Source organism: Grampus griseus (assembly GCF_964374135.1).
Source record: "Grampus griseus genome assembly, chromosome: 20".
NCBI classification, from domain to species: Eukaryota; Metazoa; Chordata; class Mammalia; order Artiodactyla; family Delphinidae; genus Grampus; species Grampus griseus.
In genome coordinates this window covers 38,174,406-38,192,914 of record NC_139014.1, presented here as the reverse complement: position 1 = coordinate 38,192,914, position 18,509 = coordinate 38,174,406, and the positions used below count along the sequence as shown (strand labels likewise).

Here is an 18,509-nt window from a genome sequence, read left to right as displayed (position 1 = left end):
GAATAGCCTTCAAAAGCTTTGCACTGACTTGGAAACAGCCTGGCAGGCACTAACGGCCCGCCTGCTTGTCGCAGCAGCGCCGGGCTGCCCTCAGGACTGGACGCACTGCCGGCTCACAGCTGGAGGACGGGGCTGGGGACGGAGGGCACGGGAAGAGCCTGGCGTCTACTGGATGCAGCTCAAGGGATGGCGAGAAGCCCGAGAGGACGAAGCCCAGAGCCCAGGCTGCCCTGATGGCTCCACACAGCCCAACGCCCCAGGGCCCGAAACGTCACCTTGATGGGCCAGGGCCTGGGAATCCTGTCTACCAAGGTGGGTGTGAAACGGGGTCGGGGTGTGGTGGGAAGGTCACTTCTCAAAACCCCTGGAGCAAATAAGGCTGTGCTCCCTGTAAGAGCAGCCATTCCCACCAGACGTCTGTCCCCACAGAACTGGGGCGGGGAGTGGCCCTCAACACCCCACTGCAAACATTCTAGCCTTTGGGAAGCCCAACTCTGCTCTCCTAGGACAGCAGGAAGAAGAGGACCCTCCCCAGGTCCAGGTCTGCACAGCCTGGAGGTGGGGGCAGTGGGGGAGCTTCCCCACCACCCTGCCTCGCCAAGCCCTGCTGGGACCCCACCGCAGCCAGTGGGAGGTCAAGCGGGGAACAGCCCATCAGCTCCTTCTGCTGTTCGGTGACTTGGAGCCAAGAACCGTGTCCCAGCTCCGCCTGCACTGGACGCCCCCCGACCGCTCTGCTTCGAAACCTTGAGGCTCTCAAAGTCCCTCTGGCGCTCTTCCCGCAGTGAGGCCGCGCCACCCGCCAGGTCCTTGTGCTCCAGCGCTTCCCGCAGGACGTCCACCTGGGCCTCCAACTCCTGGATGCGCCCCTTCAGCCCCATCATGGAGTCGGCCTCCCCCTCAGCTGGCCGGCTGGAGGACGGGGGTCCGTGGGCTGGTGGGGCGGCAGGGGGCCGCCCCTGGTAGTGGTGCAGGGTCTTCTGCAGGCACCGCAGCGTCTGAGAGTAATGCTCCTGCAGGGCCCGCAGCTCCTCCTCATGGATGGCCTGCAGCTCCCTGATCTTGAGCTGGAACTTGTCCTCCAGGGTCTGCACCTGGTCCACAGGCTGCCTCTCCAGGTCCTGCCTGTCCCCCGCCAAGGCATCCAGCTGGCTCAGGACCCTGCTGTGCGCAGTCTGCGGTGCACCCTCTGCCCGGCTCAGCCGCTCCCCTGTGTAGCTGACCTTCCACTCCTCAAACCACCCTCGTGGGGCAGCCAGGCTCTCACGGCGCTCACTCTGCCCCTCTTCCAGACACCTCTGCTGCTGGCCCAGCTGGGCGACCTTGGTCTTGAGCTCCGCGTTCTCCCGTTCAACGATGGCGATCAGCTCCAGGTACTCGCTCTTCTGCTTGCGGAGAAGCCCCTCGTACTCCTCCCTCAGGGCCCCCACAGCGTGCTCGTGCTCCTGACAGGAGGCCCCCCCGCCCGACCAGGACTCCCTGTAGCCCCGGAGCTCCTTTTCATACTCCAGGCGGATCCTGCAGGCTGTGTAACACACCTGAGCCTGAATAATCGCATCTTGAACTAATAAGGAAGAATACTGGCCGAGGCCTCCCAGACAAGCGCTACGGGAGAGATGCCGGGATGCCTGGAGAAGCTTCTGACAGTCTCGCACTGCCTCCACAGAGAGAAGTGAGGTTAAAGTGGCAGAGATCTCTCCCAAGAGACTGGCCTTATCCTTAAGCTGCAGGGCGAGCTCTTCCTGAATAGCAACCAAGGCCCCAGAGCTCTGGCTGGACAAGGGACAGAGAGCCTGCGAGCCAGCTGGGTCCGGATGACTTGGTACTTCTTCCGGCAGGCTCCCAGTCCAGGACACCTGGACACCATCTCCGGCACCTGCTGGAAGCTGGAGGGTTTCCGAGACCTGCAGCATCACTCTCTCGAAGTCGGGTGTCTGGTAGGCCCCTAGGATCTCCCCCAGCATGCGCTTGTGCTGCTGCAGGGCTGCCTGTGTCCCCTGCAGGGTCTCCTGGATGCTCTGCAGCCTGCGCTGGAGGGACCCCCTCACCGAATGCACGGCAAGGCTGAGCTCCGCCCTGACCCACGTGGCGTCGGCCAGGGCAGCGACCGGGGCTGGCGGGGCGTTTGGCCGCCCACCTCCCGAGGCACTGGCTGCCTCTCCGCCCAGCGTCTCCAGGTGCCGGCTCAGGGACTCGACCTGGCTCCAGAATTCTCCATCCACCAGCACCTTCTTGGCCCAGGCATCCACTGGGGCCCCAGGACAGGCCACGGTACTTTCGGACTCCAGCGGCCACTTTCCGGACTGAGAGATCTCGAGGAGCACGTGCGAGATATCGGAGGTGGTGTTTTTCAGTGAGTCTGCTATCTGGTCTATCAGCGTGGCTTCCAGAGCTATCTGATCAGAAAGGAGCTGGAGCTGCTCCTGGTCGCTCAGCTCCGGCAGGTATGGTGGCTGCCGTGAGGTCGCTTTTTCTTCCTCCGAGAAACCCGCCTCCCCTGTGGGAGGTGGCTGGTGACACAAGGCCTGGATGGCACCGACCAGCAAGCTTTCCATGCCGGCCAGGAGCCCTGCCCCCGCGTCAGCCGGCAGCGACCGCAGCTGTTCCCGGCAGCTTTCCAGGCAAGCCAGGGCCTGGCTGTTCTTCACCCGGAAGTCACCGAGCTCCTCCACGTGGTTCTCAACCACCTCCGCCCTCGCCTGTCTCTCCTGCTCCAGCTGGGAGGCCAGCGCGGCGACCTGGAGCAGGCTGGCACGGAGCTGCTCGCGCAGCCGCGCCTCGGTGCCAGCCCACTGTTGGTGCAGAGCGAGCAGGGCCTCCTGGCTCTGGCCCTGCTGGCTCTCCAGCTTCACTGTCACATCTTTGAGCTTCTCCTCGGTGACATAGAGCTTGGTCTCCAGGGAGTGGATGATGGACAGGTAGGTGTCCGAGTCGCTGGTCGCTGGGAGCGAGCTGGGGGTGGCCTCCGACGACATGCTCTCCTCCGAGGGTGAGCGGTCCTGACTGGTGTCAGAGGACGTGCTGCTGGTCCAGGTCCTCTCAGACCCGTCAGGGTGGGTGTACTTTTGGCACTGGATCGTGGAGAACCGGATTCTTTGCCTCTTAAGGCCCGGTGCTCCCTGGTCGGGCTTTGAGGTGCTCTGCAGGTGCCCCTCCCTGTCGGACACTTCCGACCTTGGGGGCACTGGGCTCTTTTCTCTTCTGGGGCTGCTGTCCCTGTGCTCCTCCCCCAGGGCAGCCCCCGGAGGTGCGCTGGCAGCCTGGAGCTGTGGGCCCGAACGCGCGACGCCGTCCTCCTCCTCGGCTTCTTCCAAGAAGCTCCGTGGCTCCTCGGCGTCCTCTGAGGACTCCTTTGCCTGGAGCTTCACTTCTGTTTCCTCTAAGCTGCTCCCCAAGACAGTCATCTTAACCAGCACATCCTGGAGATCCCGCTCTTTCCTCGCCAGCGCCTTCTCGTGCGTGTCCTGGATGCACCTCAGCTCCTCCTCCTTCTCCCGGAGCCGCGTGTGCGCGCCCTGGAGCTGGCTGGCCACCCTCCTGTAGGAGCGCTCCAGGCTTTGGTAGTCAGCCTCCCTCCCCTTCAGCTTCTCCTCAAGCGCAGCCACGTCCCCGTCGGACAAGGCGACACGGCCCATCAGCTCTTGGAAGCGCTGTCGGATCAGGTCCCGCTCGTCTCGGAGGCTCTGGACGTGCTCGGCCAGCTTCTGGATGCTGGCCTCCTTCATCTCCAGCTGCTCCTCCAGCCGGTGCACCACCTCACTGCCCTCGGACTTGGCACTCAGCTTCTCCTTCTGCAGGACCTCCATCTGCTGCTCGTGGTCCTGGAGCCGGTCCTCGAAGGCGCTGGCCCTGTCCTCTGCCTCCTTCAGGCTCTGCAGAAGCTCCTGCTTCTCCCGCTCACAGCTCCCCAGCAGCAGCTCGTAGTTCCTCTGCAGCTTCTCCTCCATCAGCCTCTGGGCCCGCTCGCTGGCGCTGAGCTGCTGGCTGAGGTCGGCGATGCGCTCCTGCAGCCTCTGCACCTCCTTCTGCCGGTCCCGCTGCAGCGCCTGTTGCCTCTCCAGGTCCCGCAGCTCCTGCGTCCTCCCCAGCAGCAGGGCCTCCGCGCTCTGGAGCTTCCGCTCGCTGGCGCGCAGCTGGGCGTTGAGCGCGGCTTCGCTGTGCTGCCGCTCCTCCAGCTGCTCGCGGACCTTGTCCTTCTCCAGCTTCAGCTCGCCCTGGAGCTTGGCCAGTGCCTGCTCCTTGATGGTGAGCTCGGCGGCGGCATTGCCAAGCCGCGCCTGGAGGCTCCGGATCTCGGCCTCGTGGTGCCGGATCGCATCCTTGGCCTCCCCGTAGCTGCGCTTCAGGGCCTGGATCTGCCGCGTGATGAGCTCCTGGCGCTGGCACTGGGCCTCCAGCTCGCCGTGCAGATCCTGGTTGACTCTGTGGAGCCTCTGCCAGGCGCCGGACGGGGAGGTGGCCACTTCAGTCTTAAAAAAACCGATGAAATACGGGTTAGTAACACTCGGCCTCCCAGTTCTGAGTGTCACACCTCTGGCCAGGGTCAACCACAGAAAGGCTCCTTGGTGGGTCTGCCTTTTATCCTCTGCACAATTTTATTTTCATTTAAAAAAAAGAAAAACAACTAACAAATCGTCTCAGTTTTTTTTTTTTTTTTGGTAAGTAGCTGCTTCCAGGTAAACAGAAAACATGGACATTAACATTCAAAACAGCTCTAACCGAACAGCTTCTAGGAGAAATAAACCAAACAAAACTGAATAATGGAGCACACTGATAAGCAAAACGAAGACTGAGGGACGAGAGACTCCAGCAAGAGGGACGGGCAGGAGCAGAGCAAAGCATCCCTTTGTTTGTTTTGCAAAACAAAAGGCACACAGCTCCAGACCACAAACCCCACCAAAGCGCAGGACCGGTGACGACGCCACTTCCTTCTGGGACAGGGGAGAAGGAAGGGAGGCACCGCTGGCGGATGTCAGCGAGGTGACATCCGAAACATTTTCCTGTGAGAGGTGGAGCCCGTCCTCTACAGTAACAGGAAGAACTAATCTCTACCTGCAAGAAGACAAAACGAAGGGGAAAACGCAAACCATGGAGTGAAATGTGAGAGTTAACAAAACAAACAAACCTTTCTGGCATATTCAAAATAAAGAAGTGAAGCATGCAGAAAATAAAACACAATTGAAACAAAACTCCCCAAACTAAAAGGCATGCAGAACAGACAGAACTAATTAACGCAGGAAAAAAGAAGAACGTGAAAGGAGTGAGAACAGCTCAGCCTAAGAACTGGCCTGCCTGTGGCTCCCTCCAGGTGTGCTGGTGGGGAAGCCACAGATGTGACACTCAGTTACGGTAAGTTAGACACTCCACGTCCACACCCTGCCAGCTCCTCCCGGCCATCGGCGCGGAGCCCACCCCCAGCTGCAGATCCTTCTCACCCTTAACCCCAAAGCCCCTTGCTCATTCAGACTTTTGATTATAAGAATTGTCAAAGCACATAGGGAGGTTAAAAGTAAACTGTCCTTTGACCTGGCGGGGAGGTGTCAGCGTGTGAGCTGACGGATGGGCTTCAGTGCGGGCTCATGCAATCGTCCAGGTCAGACACACGACAGGGTAGTAATGTTCGAACTCTGCTGCCAGGATTTTTACCACCTGGTGTGAAATGAGTGCGTGTAGGGTGGCGGCCCAAACCAGGGTTTAAAAAGATGCTTCCCAAACCTGCGAGGTCTGCACAAATGACTCAGAAAGCCCCGGAGTGAGACATGCAGGAAAGAGGGGTGCCCCCCATCACCAGGTTCCAGTACCTCAGAGTCTGAACTGGGCATGGCGACAACTATGGTTGAAGGGCTAAGGAGGAGGGTCCAGGGGACACGGGGTGCCCAGGGCCATGGCCAAAGCTTAGGGGGAAAGGAAGGCAGAAGAAACGTGCCACAAAAAGGGCATGGAGAGAGGTAGGAGGGCGGACTCCGCCCAGAAGATCCACTCGGACCAAGGAAGCTAGTGTGCTGCAGTCTGGAAATGCTGATGCAAAAACTTATCACAGAGATTCTGGATCCTTGAGAGTCTGAAGAGCCCTCGGGGACGAAGTCTAGGTCTACACAGGCAAGGAGGCTGATGCTGCAGGGGAGGGGCGCCGCGGGTTCTGGTCAGTGCAGGACCCTGACTTGAACGCTGTGCCTTCAGCCTTGGCCAAGAGCTCGAGTTCTCCGTCCCATCGCCCTGTCTTGCTTTCCCCCCGGCACTCATCTGTGAATCAATCACCTCTCCCCACTGCACATTGGCTGAAGGGGCAGGAGAGTGTTGTTTTATACCCCAGAACTAGCGCAGGGCCTGAAACGCTGCGGAAGAGTTGGCTCACGTCGGCCTGCTCCATCCAGGTGACCTCCTGCCTGACAAGATGCCTGTGGCATGCCCGCTGCTGCATGGGGGTGGCGGGGGGCGGCACTCTGGCACAGAGAGGCCTCTGCAGGAAGACGCTAGGTTTGGACTCTCAGCTCAGGACTCAGGCTGCTGCCCTCCCTCCCCTCCACACCACTGGACAGGCTGGCTCAGGGCTGGGCGGCCATGTTTCCCCCTCAAACTCCAGCCTAGGCAGAAAGTAAGAAATGGGCCACTAGGCTAGTGGTAACAGTCCCAGGCTGCCTTGTAGGTGTGGTACAGACACGGTCAGGGGCAGGAAACCAGTTCTAGCTCTGCCATGGGCTTGGCCATAAAAGGAGGCATGTGGCTGTTACTCAAGTTCTTAAATTTGTAAAATGGGACTAATGCTGCCACTGTGAAAAAAGTTAGAAACAACATGCAAACATGTGATGTTGATAATAAATATATATTGGACTCTTTGGAAGCCAAAGAGAAAGACTGCTACTGAAAACATCTAAAAAACCCTTCGACGTAGAGGGCTCAGGCAGATCCTCCAACTTGTTGCACAAGGAGGAGACCCAGGCAGCCCACTGCCCAGGGAGCCCGCTCCAGTGGCACAGGAGTCCAGAGGCCTGGCACTCGGTTTTGCACGTTCCTAGCCTGCCTGGGTCCTGCACACTGAAGCCCGAGGGCGCCTGGAGGGCCGTGGCGGCCCCGCAGCCCTACCTGCAGCACATAGCCCTCCCGGGCGCTCTGCTCCCGGCCCAGAGCCACCCTCAGCTGGTCCTGCAGCAGCCGGTTCTGCTCTAGAAGGTCTGAGGCCTCCTTCTGGCTCTGCTCCAACTGTTGGCAAAAAGACACACGTTTTTAAGCAAAATGGCGGTAACAGGAGCAGCAGCACGGCACGGGCGCTCGGTGGCGTGCCCAGTTCCAGCTGGGCTGGAGCTCAGTGGCGCCTCCGAGGGCCTTGCAGGCGGCCACACCTGGGTGGATGTGCTCGTCGGGTCTTCACCCAAGGTTCCAGCTCAAGCTGTGAATCAACCTGGGCAGCCACGTAAGCTCCACACCTGCTTGAGGATCCACCAGGTGCAGACCCACCAGGAAATGAGGACTTCGTGCCCCTGTCAGAGGGAAGACTGCCCACTGGGGCCTTTGGGTGTTCTCAGCGTGGCCAAGCACGCCCGTGCTGCCCCAGGGCAGGCCTCACGCCAGGCTCGGCCTTGGCTTCTGGGGAAACCCTGTTTGACCAGTTGGGTACCATGGATTTCATATAAAATTCTTTTCGTGAGAAGAGGTCCTCAAGAATTGAGCTGCTTCACACTCTTGCTGTCACTGGCTGTGAATCCAGCCGTCACCCATCTGCCCCCTTCTGGAACCTTACCTACGTGCCCTCAGCTGCTGGGCCGTGGCAAGCAGGGAGCTGGGTGTGCAGCAGACTGTGCTGACCAGCACGCGGACCTTGGTTTTCAGACCTTGCTGTCTGAAACAAACTCAGGGTCCAGTGTGTGGCCTGTTGACTTGCAGGCTCGTTTTGGCTGTTTAGAGCAACGTGAGTTTGAACTGTTACTCTTCCACATCTTGCCTCTATTACTGTATTAACAGGCGTAGAAAATGGAAAAAACGGGGAAAAAAATCCAAGTGTTGATGCTAGTGATAAACGTCAGCCTCGTGAATCTAACCAAATAAGAAGAGGATGAGAGGTGGGCAGGCCAGTGGCCAAGCTGTGATTTCGTTAGCCACCCAAGTCAAGCGCACACGTGAATCGCATCCTTGAGGACTCCTGAGAGGCAGCTGGAACTCCACCTCCTTGGCCGTGGCACCTCTGCTCAGACTCACAAACCCACGGCCCAGCTTCTGCAGATTTGACTTCTGGGCGCTTCCTCATGAAGGGAAATGTCACATTACCAAGTGCAGGGACCGCTCACCCACCTCTGCATCCGGAGGAGGCTCGTGCCAGGCCCCCCAGCAGGCCCGTCCTGCCCCCAATACCTAGAATCAGCCCCGCCTCCTGCTGCGTGCCCCGCACCCATCAGGTCTCACTGAGGGTCGCAGGGCTGCCCAGTCCAGACAGAAAGCTAACTCTGTTCACATGTCTCTTCTGCCCCCAGCCTCTAGTGCGTGGCGGAAGCAGGGCAGACGGGGCCCCACCTGGCCTGCAGCCCACCCGCCTCATCTCTGGCACCTCTGGCTCTCAGTGTCAGCGCCACTCCTCTGGTCTCCAGAAGGGTCCGGTGCCCTCCCTGCCACCCCCCACCCCAGCGTGCCTCAGGCCTGCACTGCGCTCGGCGGGGAGGCGGGGGGGCTGTCGCGTGTCTGTCTGCCTGAGGGCCTGCAAGCTCCTGGGGCGGGTTAGGCACAGCGGGTGCCGGGGAAGGTGGCTGCACGGAGCTGCCCTGCCCATGCCGCCCGGCCATTACCTCCTTCTCCAGCACAGAGGTCAGCTCGGGAGTGGACAGTCGGTCGCTTCCATCCTCAGAGGACAAGTGCAGGGGGGCGATGGGCACTTGTTTCTCCTCCCGGAGAGGGGTGGTCTCCACCTGATGCCACCGCTGCTCGATCTCCACGTGCACGTTCTGGGTCCTGAGGTCGGCGGTCGCGGGCGGCCCCGGGCCCCGGTCGACCTCCATGCGCAAGGCCGTGTCGTCGATGCTGGGCCCGTCAGCCACGTCCACCGCCCCAAAGCGCTTGCGCCGTTCCTCCCGCCGCCGCGCACGCTCCCTCTCCAGCTCGCCGGGCTCCGCCTCGGGCCGTGTGGTGGCAGGCCCCGGGGCGCTGGCTCTCTGCTGGGCCAGGGCCTGCTGGATGGGGCGGAACTCGGCCCAGTCGAAGGTCTTGGAGCGGCCCTCCCGCCTGCGCTCACGGGCCCGGCTCCGCTTCTGCTCGGGGTCTGGCTCCCCGGGCTCCCCGTCCTGCTTCTCCCGCAGCCTCGTCTCCGAGGGGGAGCTGCTCCGGTCTTTGCCCTGCGGCAGCGAGCTGGGGCGGGGGAGACAGTTGGTCAGGCAGGGCTCCCGGCGACAGGGCCCAGCTCCCTGCTGTCACCACATGCCTTTTTCTACGCAGCTGTGGCTCCCACAAGGAAGGGGGAGACTCTGCCTTGACTCACTGACATGTCTGCGGAGGGAACCCCAAGTGGCACTGAGTGGTGACAGCAGAAAAGGAGCCGCAGACGACAGCCCAGAGGTCTCCCGCAGGATGATAATGGGGGGGCCGCGAGCCCCTTCAGGCTGCGCCGGGCACGGCCACACCCACACAAGGCCACGTGGGAGGTAGACCCCACGGCACGCAGGCACTGGGCCGGCGGTGACGGAACAAGCGAGACCAACAACCGCTTCCCTCGAAAGGCTCATGGGTTTTTAAAAAGCAGGTAAGTAACACGGTCAGGTCTGTGTTTTAAAAAACCACTCTGGGTGGCTGGCGTGACAGACGGATCAGAGTGATGGCCCTGGGACCACCGGTGGGCCAGTGAGCTCGATGGCCCAGGTGGCACCCACGAGCCGGCACCAGGCAGGGGCTCACTGAACAGGACTTGAGAGGACTTGGTGGCCCACCCGGGGCAGAGGTGAGCAGGAAGCAGGACACTCGAGGGCACCTCTTCCTGCCCAGCAGCTGGCTGTGCCTGCCCCACCGGCCCCACAGCGGAGGTCCCCGGGCAGGGTGCTGTAGGGCACTGGCTGTGGCCGCCCGAGGCAGAGGTCTCCGGGCTCCAAGGACAAGAGCCTGCGACCCTGGCCTGAGCTGACTGGCCTCTGGTCCCCCCCAAGCCCTCAAAACAGGGTGGGAAGACCCCCAGCGCGGCGAGGGCTGGGCCCTGGGGACTCCAGGGAGCATCTGTGTTTGAAAGGTGGCCAAAGAGAAGGGAGCCTGCAGAAGAAGCATCCTCCCTGTCCCGGGAGGTGGCCCTGGGAGCTTCCAAGTCAAGACCACACGCTTGCACACAGTTTCTCCAGAACGGACCTTTTCAACAATGCCACTGAACTGAGAGCTGGCCCAGGCCTCGGACTGCATAAGCCATTAGGATGACACAACAAGCCGGACTCGCCACTATCCGCAGGAGAAGAAGCCCCTGCGACTCTCCCCCAGACTTGGGGGGGCCGCGGTGTGCAGCTCAAACCCACACTTCTGACATCTGTACCTGTTTCCAATAACTTTCCCGGGACATGGCCTTGCTGCACTAAAAAAATCCATCTTTTCTCAAAGTATAAAAGCCCACACGGAACAAACTGGGTGAGGCGAGCACCCCGGCTGTGAGGCGGCTGACCCTGGAGTGCACTGCTCATCAGGAGGACACTGTCCCCATGGGCTGTGGCCCCAACACGGAGGGGAGGCGCCTCTCCCAAGCCATGTGTCGCCTGAGCGCGTTCTTCCTGCCCTTTCTGAGGCCAGAGCCACACACCTGCGACATCCCAAGGCTAACGAACCCAGCCGGGCCCCGACCCACCGCACGCAGCCTCCTCAAAGTACCTGGAAAGAGCTTTGGTCTCTGCTCCTGGTCGTAGAGACTCGGGAACAACCAGGTATTCTGTTCGTGCAATAAATGAAGGAATGAACAAACAATCGAACAGACAACACAGGACGGAAGGACTAGAGAGAAGAGTCCTCCATTTAGGGTCCCTTCCTGCCTTCTTGTTCAAAGAGGTGCAGGTCACTAGCAAGGAGGCCAGAACTTGACCAAGGTGTGAGGCCGCCCTAGGCCAAGGAGCGCTCCGTGGGCACCAGGGTCGCCCCCTGGGCGCAACCTCCAACGCAAGAGAGTCACTCAAGAAGCATTTAAACGACCGGACCGCAAACCGCAAGCAAGCGGCTCTCAGAACCGGCAAGGCGGCGAAGCCGTGAGGGTCAGGGCAGCAGAGTGCTCGCTCGACATCACAGCACCAGCCACACACAGGCAGCTTCTCTGCTTTTTGTGAAATGAAAACTTCAGGTTTCTAACCATCAGGGCAGGAGGAGGAAGGTGTGGGGCGAATCACGAGGTTTATGAAGCATGGATGTTGACACGGGGAACCGTTTCCCAACTTTGGCCTCCAGCACCAAGAGATGCAAAGAGAGCTTTGTCACAGCTGCACGGAAATCCAGCAGATTCAGGAGTGAGGCAGAAGGATCAAGAAAAGGAAACGCTAAGGTGGCCTGTGAATGCGGCATCGGAGCCGCCCTCACCCAGCCGTGGCTCAGTGCCCGGGCCCTGGGGAGCTTCTCCCGCGGCCAGGCCTGAGGGGGAAGGGTAACCTCCCAGGAGGCCAAGTGGAGAGTGAGTGGGCGGCGGACTGAAGGCCGGGGGGCAGGCTGTGCTGGGCCCCTCGGGCACCCTCCCAGCTCACCTGGTCACGTCGGGGGCAGAGATCGGGTGGACGTGCTTCATGATGGTCTGGATCCAATTCCGCCGGATTCCAGACGTCATAGCAGAGAGGGTGAAGGCGCCCTCCTTTGTCTACACAGAAGACGAGGAGTTAGCAGTGACTGGCACCTCCCCACCCCAGAAGAAGGCCCCGCAGGGAGGCTGGCGGCCAGGTGGCCGTCCCAGGAGTGCGGTATGTGCCTCACTCAGGATGAACAGAGCTGGAGGGCAAAGGAGAGAGCAAAGCCGCGAACACTGTCATGGCTGTGGCTAACCCGGGCGTCCCCTCCCCATGGGACCCAGCAGGCCTTTACTTTTACTGACACTCCCTGCTCTTTAAGGAGCTCGCAGACTGGAAGGAAGGAGAACGTGCGTGCGGGGAGCAGCGGGAAGGGGCCAGGGCATGGCAGGGCTAGGGAGGGTGGGCGAGTGGACGGGGAAGGGGTGCATGACCCAGGTGGAGGGAGTGGGCCTGGGGCGTGCAACCACGCACAACAGGCTCACAGGGTGACCGGGGACAGGAGTGGCAGGCACGAGGCTCAGTGGTGGCTGGGGCCCGATGGGGGCTGTGTCTGTTGGGCTGAGGAGGGGCAGGGAGACCTGCTGGGCGGCCGGGCTGGTTGTTCAGGTGATGAGAGGGGCTTCAGAGAGGTGGAGGAGGTGGCATGCACAGCGCAGCACTGACAGGCTTGTGTGGGGGGGCACCTCAAGGACAATCCCTGGACCCCCACACACACACTTGGGTGAGTTGGTGGGATGCCAATCAAGATGAAGGACATCACAGGAGGGGGCGGCATGGGCAGTGGGTGATGAGTGGCCTGGAGACACAGTCCCTGTGGCCCTGAGCGGCCCACGCGGCTCCAGCAAAGCTGAGGAGGGGTGGGGATGCGGGTGAGGATGTGGTGGTGGCTGCACAGAGTCCACTCCCCTGCCTCTGAGCCCATGGGCTCCTGTCTTACAGAAGTGAGGGAATCAGAACTCTTCAAGCTGCTCAGGCTACTCATAAATGGACCCACGAGACGTCAGCAAAACAGCTGATGGGAAGACACTGTTAGCAAGATGGGTTCGGGACAGGAGCTGGCATGGCCAGGGGCCAAAACTAAGAGAACATCAGGGCACTGCAGAGCACAGCACAGCACGGGGTGACCTCGGCCCACCCCAGACCCCACCTGGCGCCCCATCTAGACCACAGCCCACCACCCACGTCCACTCCTCTCTCCCTCTGGTTCCCCCCAAAGCAGGCCAACCGGGGTGGGGGGGGGCGTGGCCTCCAGGCTCCCTGAAGTGCTGGCCCCCGGGCCGCCTCCTGCTCCTGGTGTGCTGTTTATGGAGTGTGACCTCGGCCACCTTCTCCCACAACCTCAGTTCTCAGCTGCCACGAGCTCTCTCCCGGCCCCAGGCCCACACGCTGGCTGCTTGTCTACCAGTCTCAGAGGGCCCATCTCGGCCTCAAACGCACCACGGGCCAGGACGCTGCAGGCTCCGCCAACTCCCGCACACGGCTCGCCGCACTCTGGGTCTCCAGCCCTTGACCCTGCCCCTCCCTCTCCCGGGCGCCCCGCACTTGCCAGACACCTGGCCTCCCGTCCCAGCTGCCCCACCAGATGCGTCTCACAGACACTCAGCTGCCTCCACATTCCGGTGCTTTCCACAACTCGGGGCAAGGCTGACTCTCAACTCGGCACTCAGGGCTCCCCCATGCCACCCCACCAGCTTTTGCACTCAGCCCCCTGGTAGATGCCACCAGGTCTGGTGGCCAGGCCAGGGACAGCTTTGCCCCTTGAGATCCTAAAGCTCCCTAGTGAGCCAGGCCGAGTCCCGCCAGGAAGCTGGCCTCCCGTGCTGGGTGCCATCTCTCCCGACTTAGAACTCCCAGTCCACGGGGCTCATGAGAAAGCCCCAGAACTCATAAGCTCACTGCCCCCCACCCAGGTAAAGTGACGAGGGGTCAGGCTGGTGGACGACATCAGCCAGGGAGCACAGGTGACTCAGAAACGCCCCATCTGTGACCAGGAGAGTCCCAGGTCACGGCCTTACTGCACAGAAAGTGACCCTAGAACATGATGATGTAACCTGCTCAGTGATGGGAATGGACGCATACCCCCAGGGTGCCCTGCCCAGAGAAGCCTGCCCTTCAAGATGGGGAGGTGAGAGGCTTCCCTGGTGGCACAGTGGTTAGGAATCCGCCTGCCAACGCAGGGGACACGGGTTCAAGCCCTGGTCCGGGAAGATCCCACATGCCATGGAGCAACTAAGCCCGTGCACCACAACTACTGAGCCTGCACTCTAGAGCCCACGAGCCACAACTACTGAAGCCTGCGTGCCTAGAGCCCATGGTCCACAACAAGAGAAGCCACTGCCATGGGAAGCCCGCTCGCCGCAACTAGAGAAAGTCCGTGCGCAGCAACGCAACCAAAAATAAAAAGAAAAAAGATGGGGGGGGGGGGCTCAGCGTGCGGCCCACAATGCCAGAACTTGGCACTGTCCCCAAATCTGTCCACAGAGAGGAGGCTAGAGGTCTAGCTCACTGAGCATATCTTTTCCTCCTAAAGGGATGAGGGGCAGAAGGGCATCACGGTGGGACGGCACAGGCCGTCAGATTGGCGCCACCTTCAGCTATGACTTGGTGCCCCCCACAGATGCCCTGCAGCCTGGTGGACTGGGGGCTGGATTTTTCCTTTTAATGAATTCATTGGCCTTCAGATCTGAACTCACTCCTCTGAGTTTGGTTAATATTAGTCATTGCCACATGCTGCATCTAGGCTGAATCGAGATACAGCTGAGTCTCTGGGCCCAAATGTCAGAAGGTGACGCTGCAGGAGTCCCAGCCGGGGAGCCCCAGTGTGACAGCTGTCAGGCCACTTGGTTCCTATCCCACGCCTAAGGCTCTCATGGGGGAAGAATTAGCTTTCCCCAAAGGGAGGTCTGGCCTTTGCCCTGTGTCCTTGTGATGCTAGCCAGACCAGAAAGACCAGCCATGCGGTGAAGGGCTGGGGCTCTGGCCATGCGCCATCAGCCAGGCTCTGGGGGACAGGGGGCTGGCACCTGCATTTGACCATGTGGACAGCAGTTCAGTTGATCAGTTGTGAAGCCTCTATAAAAACTCTGGACACAGAGGCTTGGGCCTGGCACCAGGCCTGAAGCTTGGGCGAGCTTCCCATGTTAAAAGCTCTGTGTGTCATCACACGTCAGCGCCAAGAGGGAAACACGTCCCAAGGGCACGAAAGCTTCATTTAGGGCCCTCCTGTTCAGTCCAGTTCGCCACGCGTTGCTTCCTTGGGCTGGTACCAATCTGTATCCCTCTGCTAAAATAAATCTACAGTCCTAAGTACGGTGTCTTCCTGTGTTCTGTGAGTCCTTCTGGCAAAGTATCAAATGTGAGGGTGGTCTGGGGCACCCTCAGACTTACAGGTGGCATCAGAGTGAGGGCAGACACGGTAGCCGGGGGCCGGTGCCCTCATTACGAGCCTGCCTACCTCTGAGCAGCCCTTGGACCCCGAGCTTTGATGACATGGCCAGTGAGGACTGTTTCATCTGTCCGATCAGATTATTTTTTTGAGGACGGGGCAATGCCTTGCTCGTTGGGAGGTCTTCACAAGATTGTGGGGAGAAAGGACTCCAGTGAGTGGGTAAGTGGATGAATGAAGGACAGAGCAAGTGCATAAAAACCCAGCACCCTGAGAGTTAAGAACTCAACACTTTCACTCTAACTTCCCACATCCCACATCCTTCCAACTGGCCCGAACTCCAGCGTTTAAAAAATGGGAGAAAAAGAAAGAACCTTTGGTAAAAAACCCTTTTAGACAGCCTTGAGAGAGATGCTAATGTCTTAATGTTTGCCGAGACCACAGATTGGGGGTGGGGTGAGGAGCTCCAGGGCAGAGGAGGGGACAGGATGAGGCACCAGCTGGTCAGGCCCACGGCCCCACCCTTGCACTCAGCCTCCCTGCAAACCCCACCCAGCTCACATGGATCTGGAAGCCATAGTTTCTCTGCACCGGGTACTCCGTGACATCATAACATGTAGACAAGTCTATCTCCCCATCCAAGTCGGCCGCCTGCGGAGAAAATGAGGGATTTAGAAAGTAAAGGCCAGTGCCCCGTGAACTGTACATGCTCACAGGCAGGGCGCTGCCTACCCCACACCACCTAGAAGCATCCACACCATTTTTCACACATCCTGCCAAAGACATCCCATGCCCGTGGTTCTCAAACCTCCTTTACACTCCTAAAAATTGATGGTGCCAAAGAGCTTGTTTATGTGGGTTGTACATACTGATGATATCTGCCTTATTAGAAATTAGGAAAAAAATTGAAAAACAAATTTATGCATTGAAGCACACAAACCCATTTCATTTTTTAACAAAAAGTATCATTTAAAGAAACAGCAAGAGATTTTTGCAACTCTCTTTAATGCTTAACTTCCGAGGACAGCTGGGTTCTCACACCCGTCTCTGCACTCAAGTCTCTTTGTTGACATGTTTTTTTTTGTTTTTTTGTTTTGGCGGTACATGGGCCTCTCACTGTTGTGTGCTCTCCCGTTGCGAAGCACAGGCTCCGGACGCGCAGGCTCAGCGGCCATGGCTCACGGGCCCAGCCGCTCCGCGGCATGTGGGATCTTCCTGGACCGGGGCACGAACCCGCATCCCCTGCATTGGCAGGCGGGCTCTCAACCACTGCGCCACCAGGGAAGCCCTGTTGACATGTTTTGGTTGAAGCATGTGAAGACGGTCTGGCCTCACACAGATACGAGATTGGAAAAGGGAAGTGAATTTTAAGTCTTTTCAAAAAGACAGTTGTGGCTGTTCTCCTTTGACAAGTGGTAGTTTCTTGAAGGGGAACTGCGAAGGGGATGCTTTCTGTCCTCTGCTGCATTAGAACCCATGGTTCTACCCTGCTCCTTGAGGGGGTCTTTCACCCCCACATGATCTGGTGACACTGTCTCGTCCTCTGGAAGAGCCCCCAGATACTGACGTTTCCTTGTACAGGAGCAAACACTGCATTTGTTATTATCACCACCTGTTCAGTCAGGAGAGTCTGTAAGCTCGGAGGAGACTGTCAAGTTAGTGATGGTGAACACAAGTTTTCCGAAGTTCCAGTTTTGCTTGGAAGCTCAAACTGAATCACTGGTAACAATTCTGTCGGTCGTTTTCCTTGAAGGAAGAGACTCACTTGGTTCATTTTTAAGAAAACGTCTGCCGAACACCCAAACCGAGCGAGCACTTGTGCGTCGTACATTCAGGCAGAGGCGGTGGGCCGCGAGGAGAGGTGGCCGGTGGGGCGGGCAGCGCAGGCAGCGGGCGAGTGCTCCCCCGGGACGGCCGTCACGCCTGGACAGCAGCAGGAGCAACCTCTACCAACCTCCCATCTCACATCACAGAGTATTACCGAAGTGGGCACCTTTCCTGCTCTGTTAAGGCCCTTTCTGTAACTTCACAGTGTGTGGCGGTGAAGGATGCACGGGGGCCAGCCACCTGCCCCTGCAGCGTGACCAGGCTGAGGCACCCATCAGTGCAAAGGCCAACACGACGGAAAAAGGAAATGGCATCATAGTTTTATGACACTATTTTTGTTACAGAAGAATCCCTGAACGGGTCTCCAGGGGTCCACAGACCACACTCAGAACAGCCAAACACCCATGCTCCTGTGGCCCCTGACTTTAGGCTCCCCCAGAGACCCACCACCCACACTGCTCTACATCTGTGCCTGTGTCACTAACATCCTTCCACTGCAGTCCAGACAGAACTTAGTGTCAGGGTATATAAGCAGCCCCTAGCGTTAGACATTGAGGTTCTTTCAGATCTCCTGCTGTTATAGAAGCGCAGGAACCACTGACATGGAACACATCTCTTTCTTCACATGTGGGAGTATATCTGAAGGATTCCTGGAGTGGAATGCAAGGGAAAAGGTGCAGAAACAGACTTCCAAGTTGCTCAAAACAGATGATTTTTTTTGTAGGTGAAGAATAAAAGAGCCCCTTCTGTTTGGTGTTCGACCGTGGAATCAGGACTCTCAACCAGGCTGGCCAAGTTCACCTGCCACGTCCCATCCTTGTCCAGAAAACAAGGGGCAAGATTTAGTTCAGTTCTTTAAAGACTCAATTCACCACAAAATCTCTGTATAGAAAGAACAAAACCACTCACCCTGAGTTTTAAAACAAGACGTCTTTCAGTGTTCTTCAAAGAACACACACAAGAAAAGCCACTGAAACCCCCGTACCTGGGTGCTGAAAGCAGGGCCTAGAGAGCCCACTTTCCAGCAGGAACCAGCCCCGGGAACATCAGACTCCTCTGCAGATCTGGACTGGGCTACCCGTCCACCCGGAGGGGACTTTGGCCCAGGAACAGCGGTGCCACCTGGACCTCCCCTGTCCCTACAGAGGAACGGAGCTGAGACACTCACCTCCTCAGCCACCGAGTCCCTGTAGAACCTCAGGCTTTGATCAGCAAGGACAAACCAGTGTTTCTTCCACTGAAAGAGAAGGGAAAACCAAGACTCAACTCCCACCCTTCCCGCTCTGAGGCACCCAACAGCCAGGGTCCTGGGGCACCTCACTGGGCACAGGTAACGCAGAGGGCAGGCGGCCCCTCCCGCTGGGGGCAGACACACACAGGACTCCACTCGGGCCATGGGCAGCCATGCGCGCACAACCTCTCTCCGGCGACGAGGCGGTGCGGACAGCTGTGGTGGGCCACGGGCTGCGTGTGCTCCACCCGCAGAGGCGTGGCTGCTGAGCGGGGCTGCGGCTCCAGAGGCTGCAGATAGGGGCTGGGCCCCCAGAGCCAAAAGGAGGCCACCTGCAAGCCACGGCCACCCCCTG

At 59.4% G+C, this 18,509-nt stretch overlaps 1 protein-coding gene across 4 annotated transcripts in view; it reads right to left on the bottom strand.

The window, feature by feature from the left end:
- MPRIP (myosin phosphatase Rho interacting protein) overlaps positions 1 to 18,509 on the bottom strand; it is a 134,595-nt gene that overhangs the window by 17,517 nt on the left and 98,569 nt on the right. For 3 of the 4 annotated variants that reach the window (XM_082680140.1, XM_082680139.1, XM_082680138.1), the window contains exons 11-15: positions 18,092 to 18,160; positions 15,658 to 15,747; positions 11,673 to 11,782; positions 8,775 to 9,330; positions 7,084 to 7,200 (exon numbers count right to left, since the gene is read on the bottom strand). In XM_082680140.1, coding sequence (XP_082536266.1) covers positions 7,084 to 7,200; positions 8,775 to 9,330; positions 11,673 to 11,782; positions 15,658 to 15,747; positions 18,092 to 18,160 — 942 coding nt within the window. Of the gene's footprint in view, positions 1 to 746; positions 4,470 to 7,083; positions 7,201 to 8,774; positions 9,331 to 11,672; positions 11,783 to 15,657; positions 15,748 to 18,091; positions 18,161 to 18,509 lie in introns of all 4 variants that reach the window. The other variant, XM_082680137.1, reaches the window with a different exon arrangement.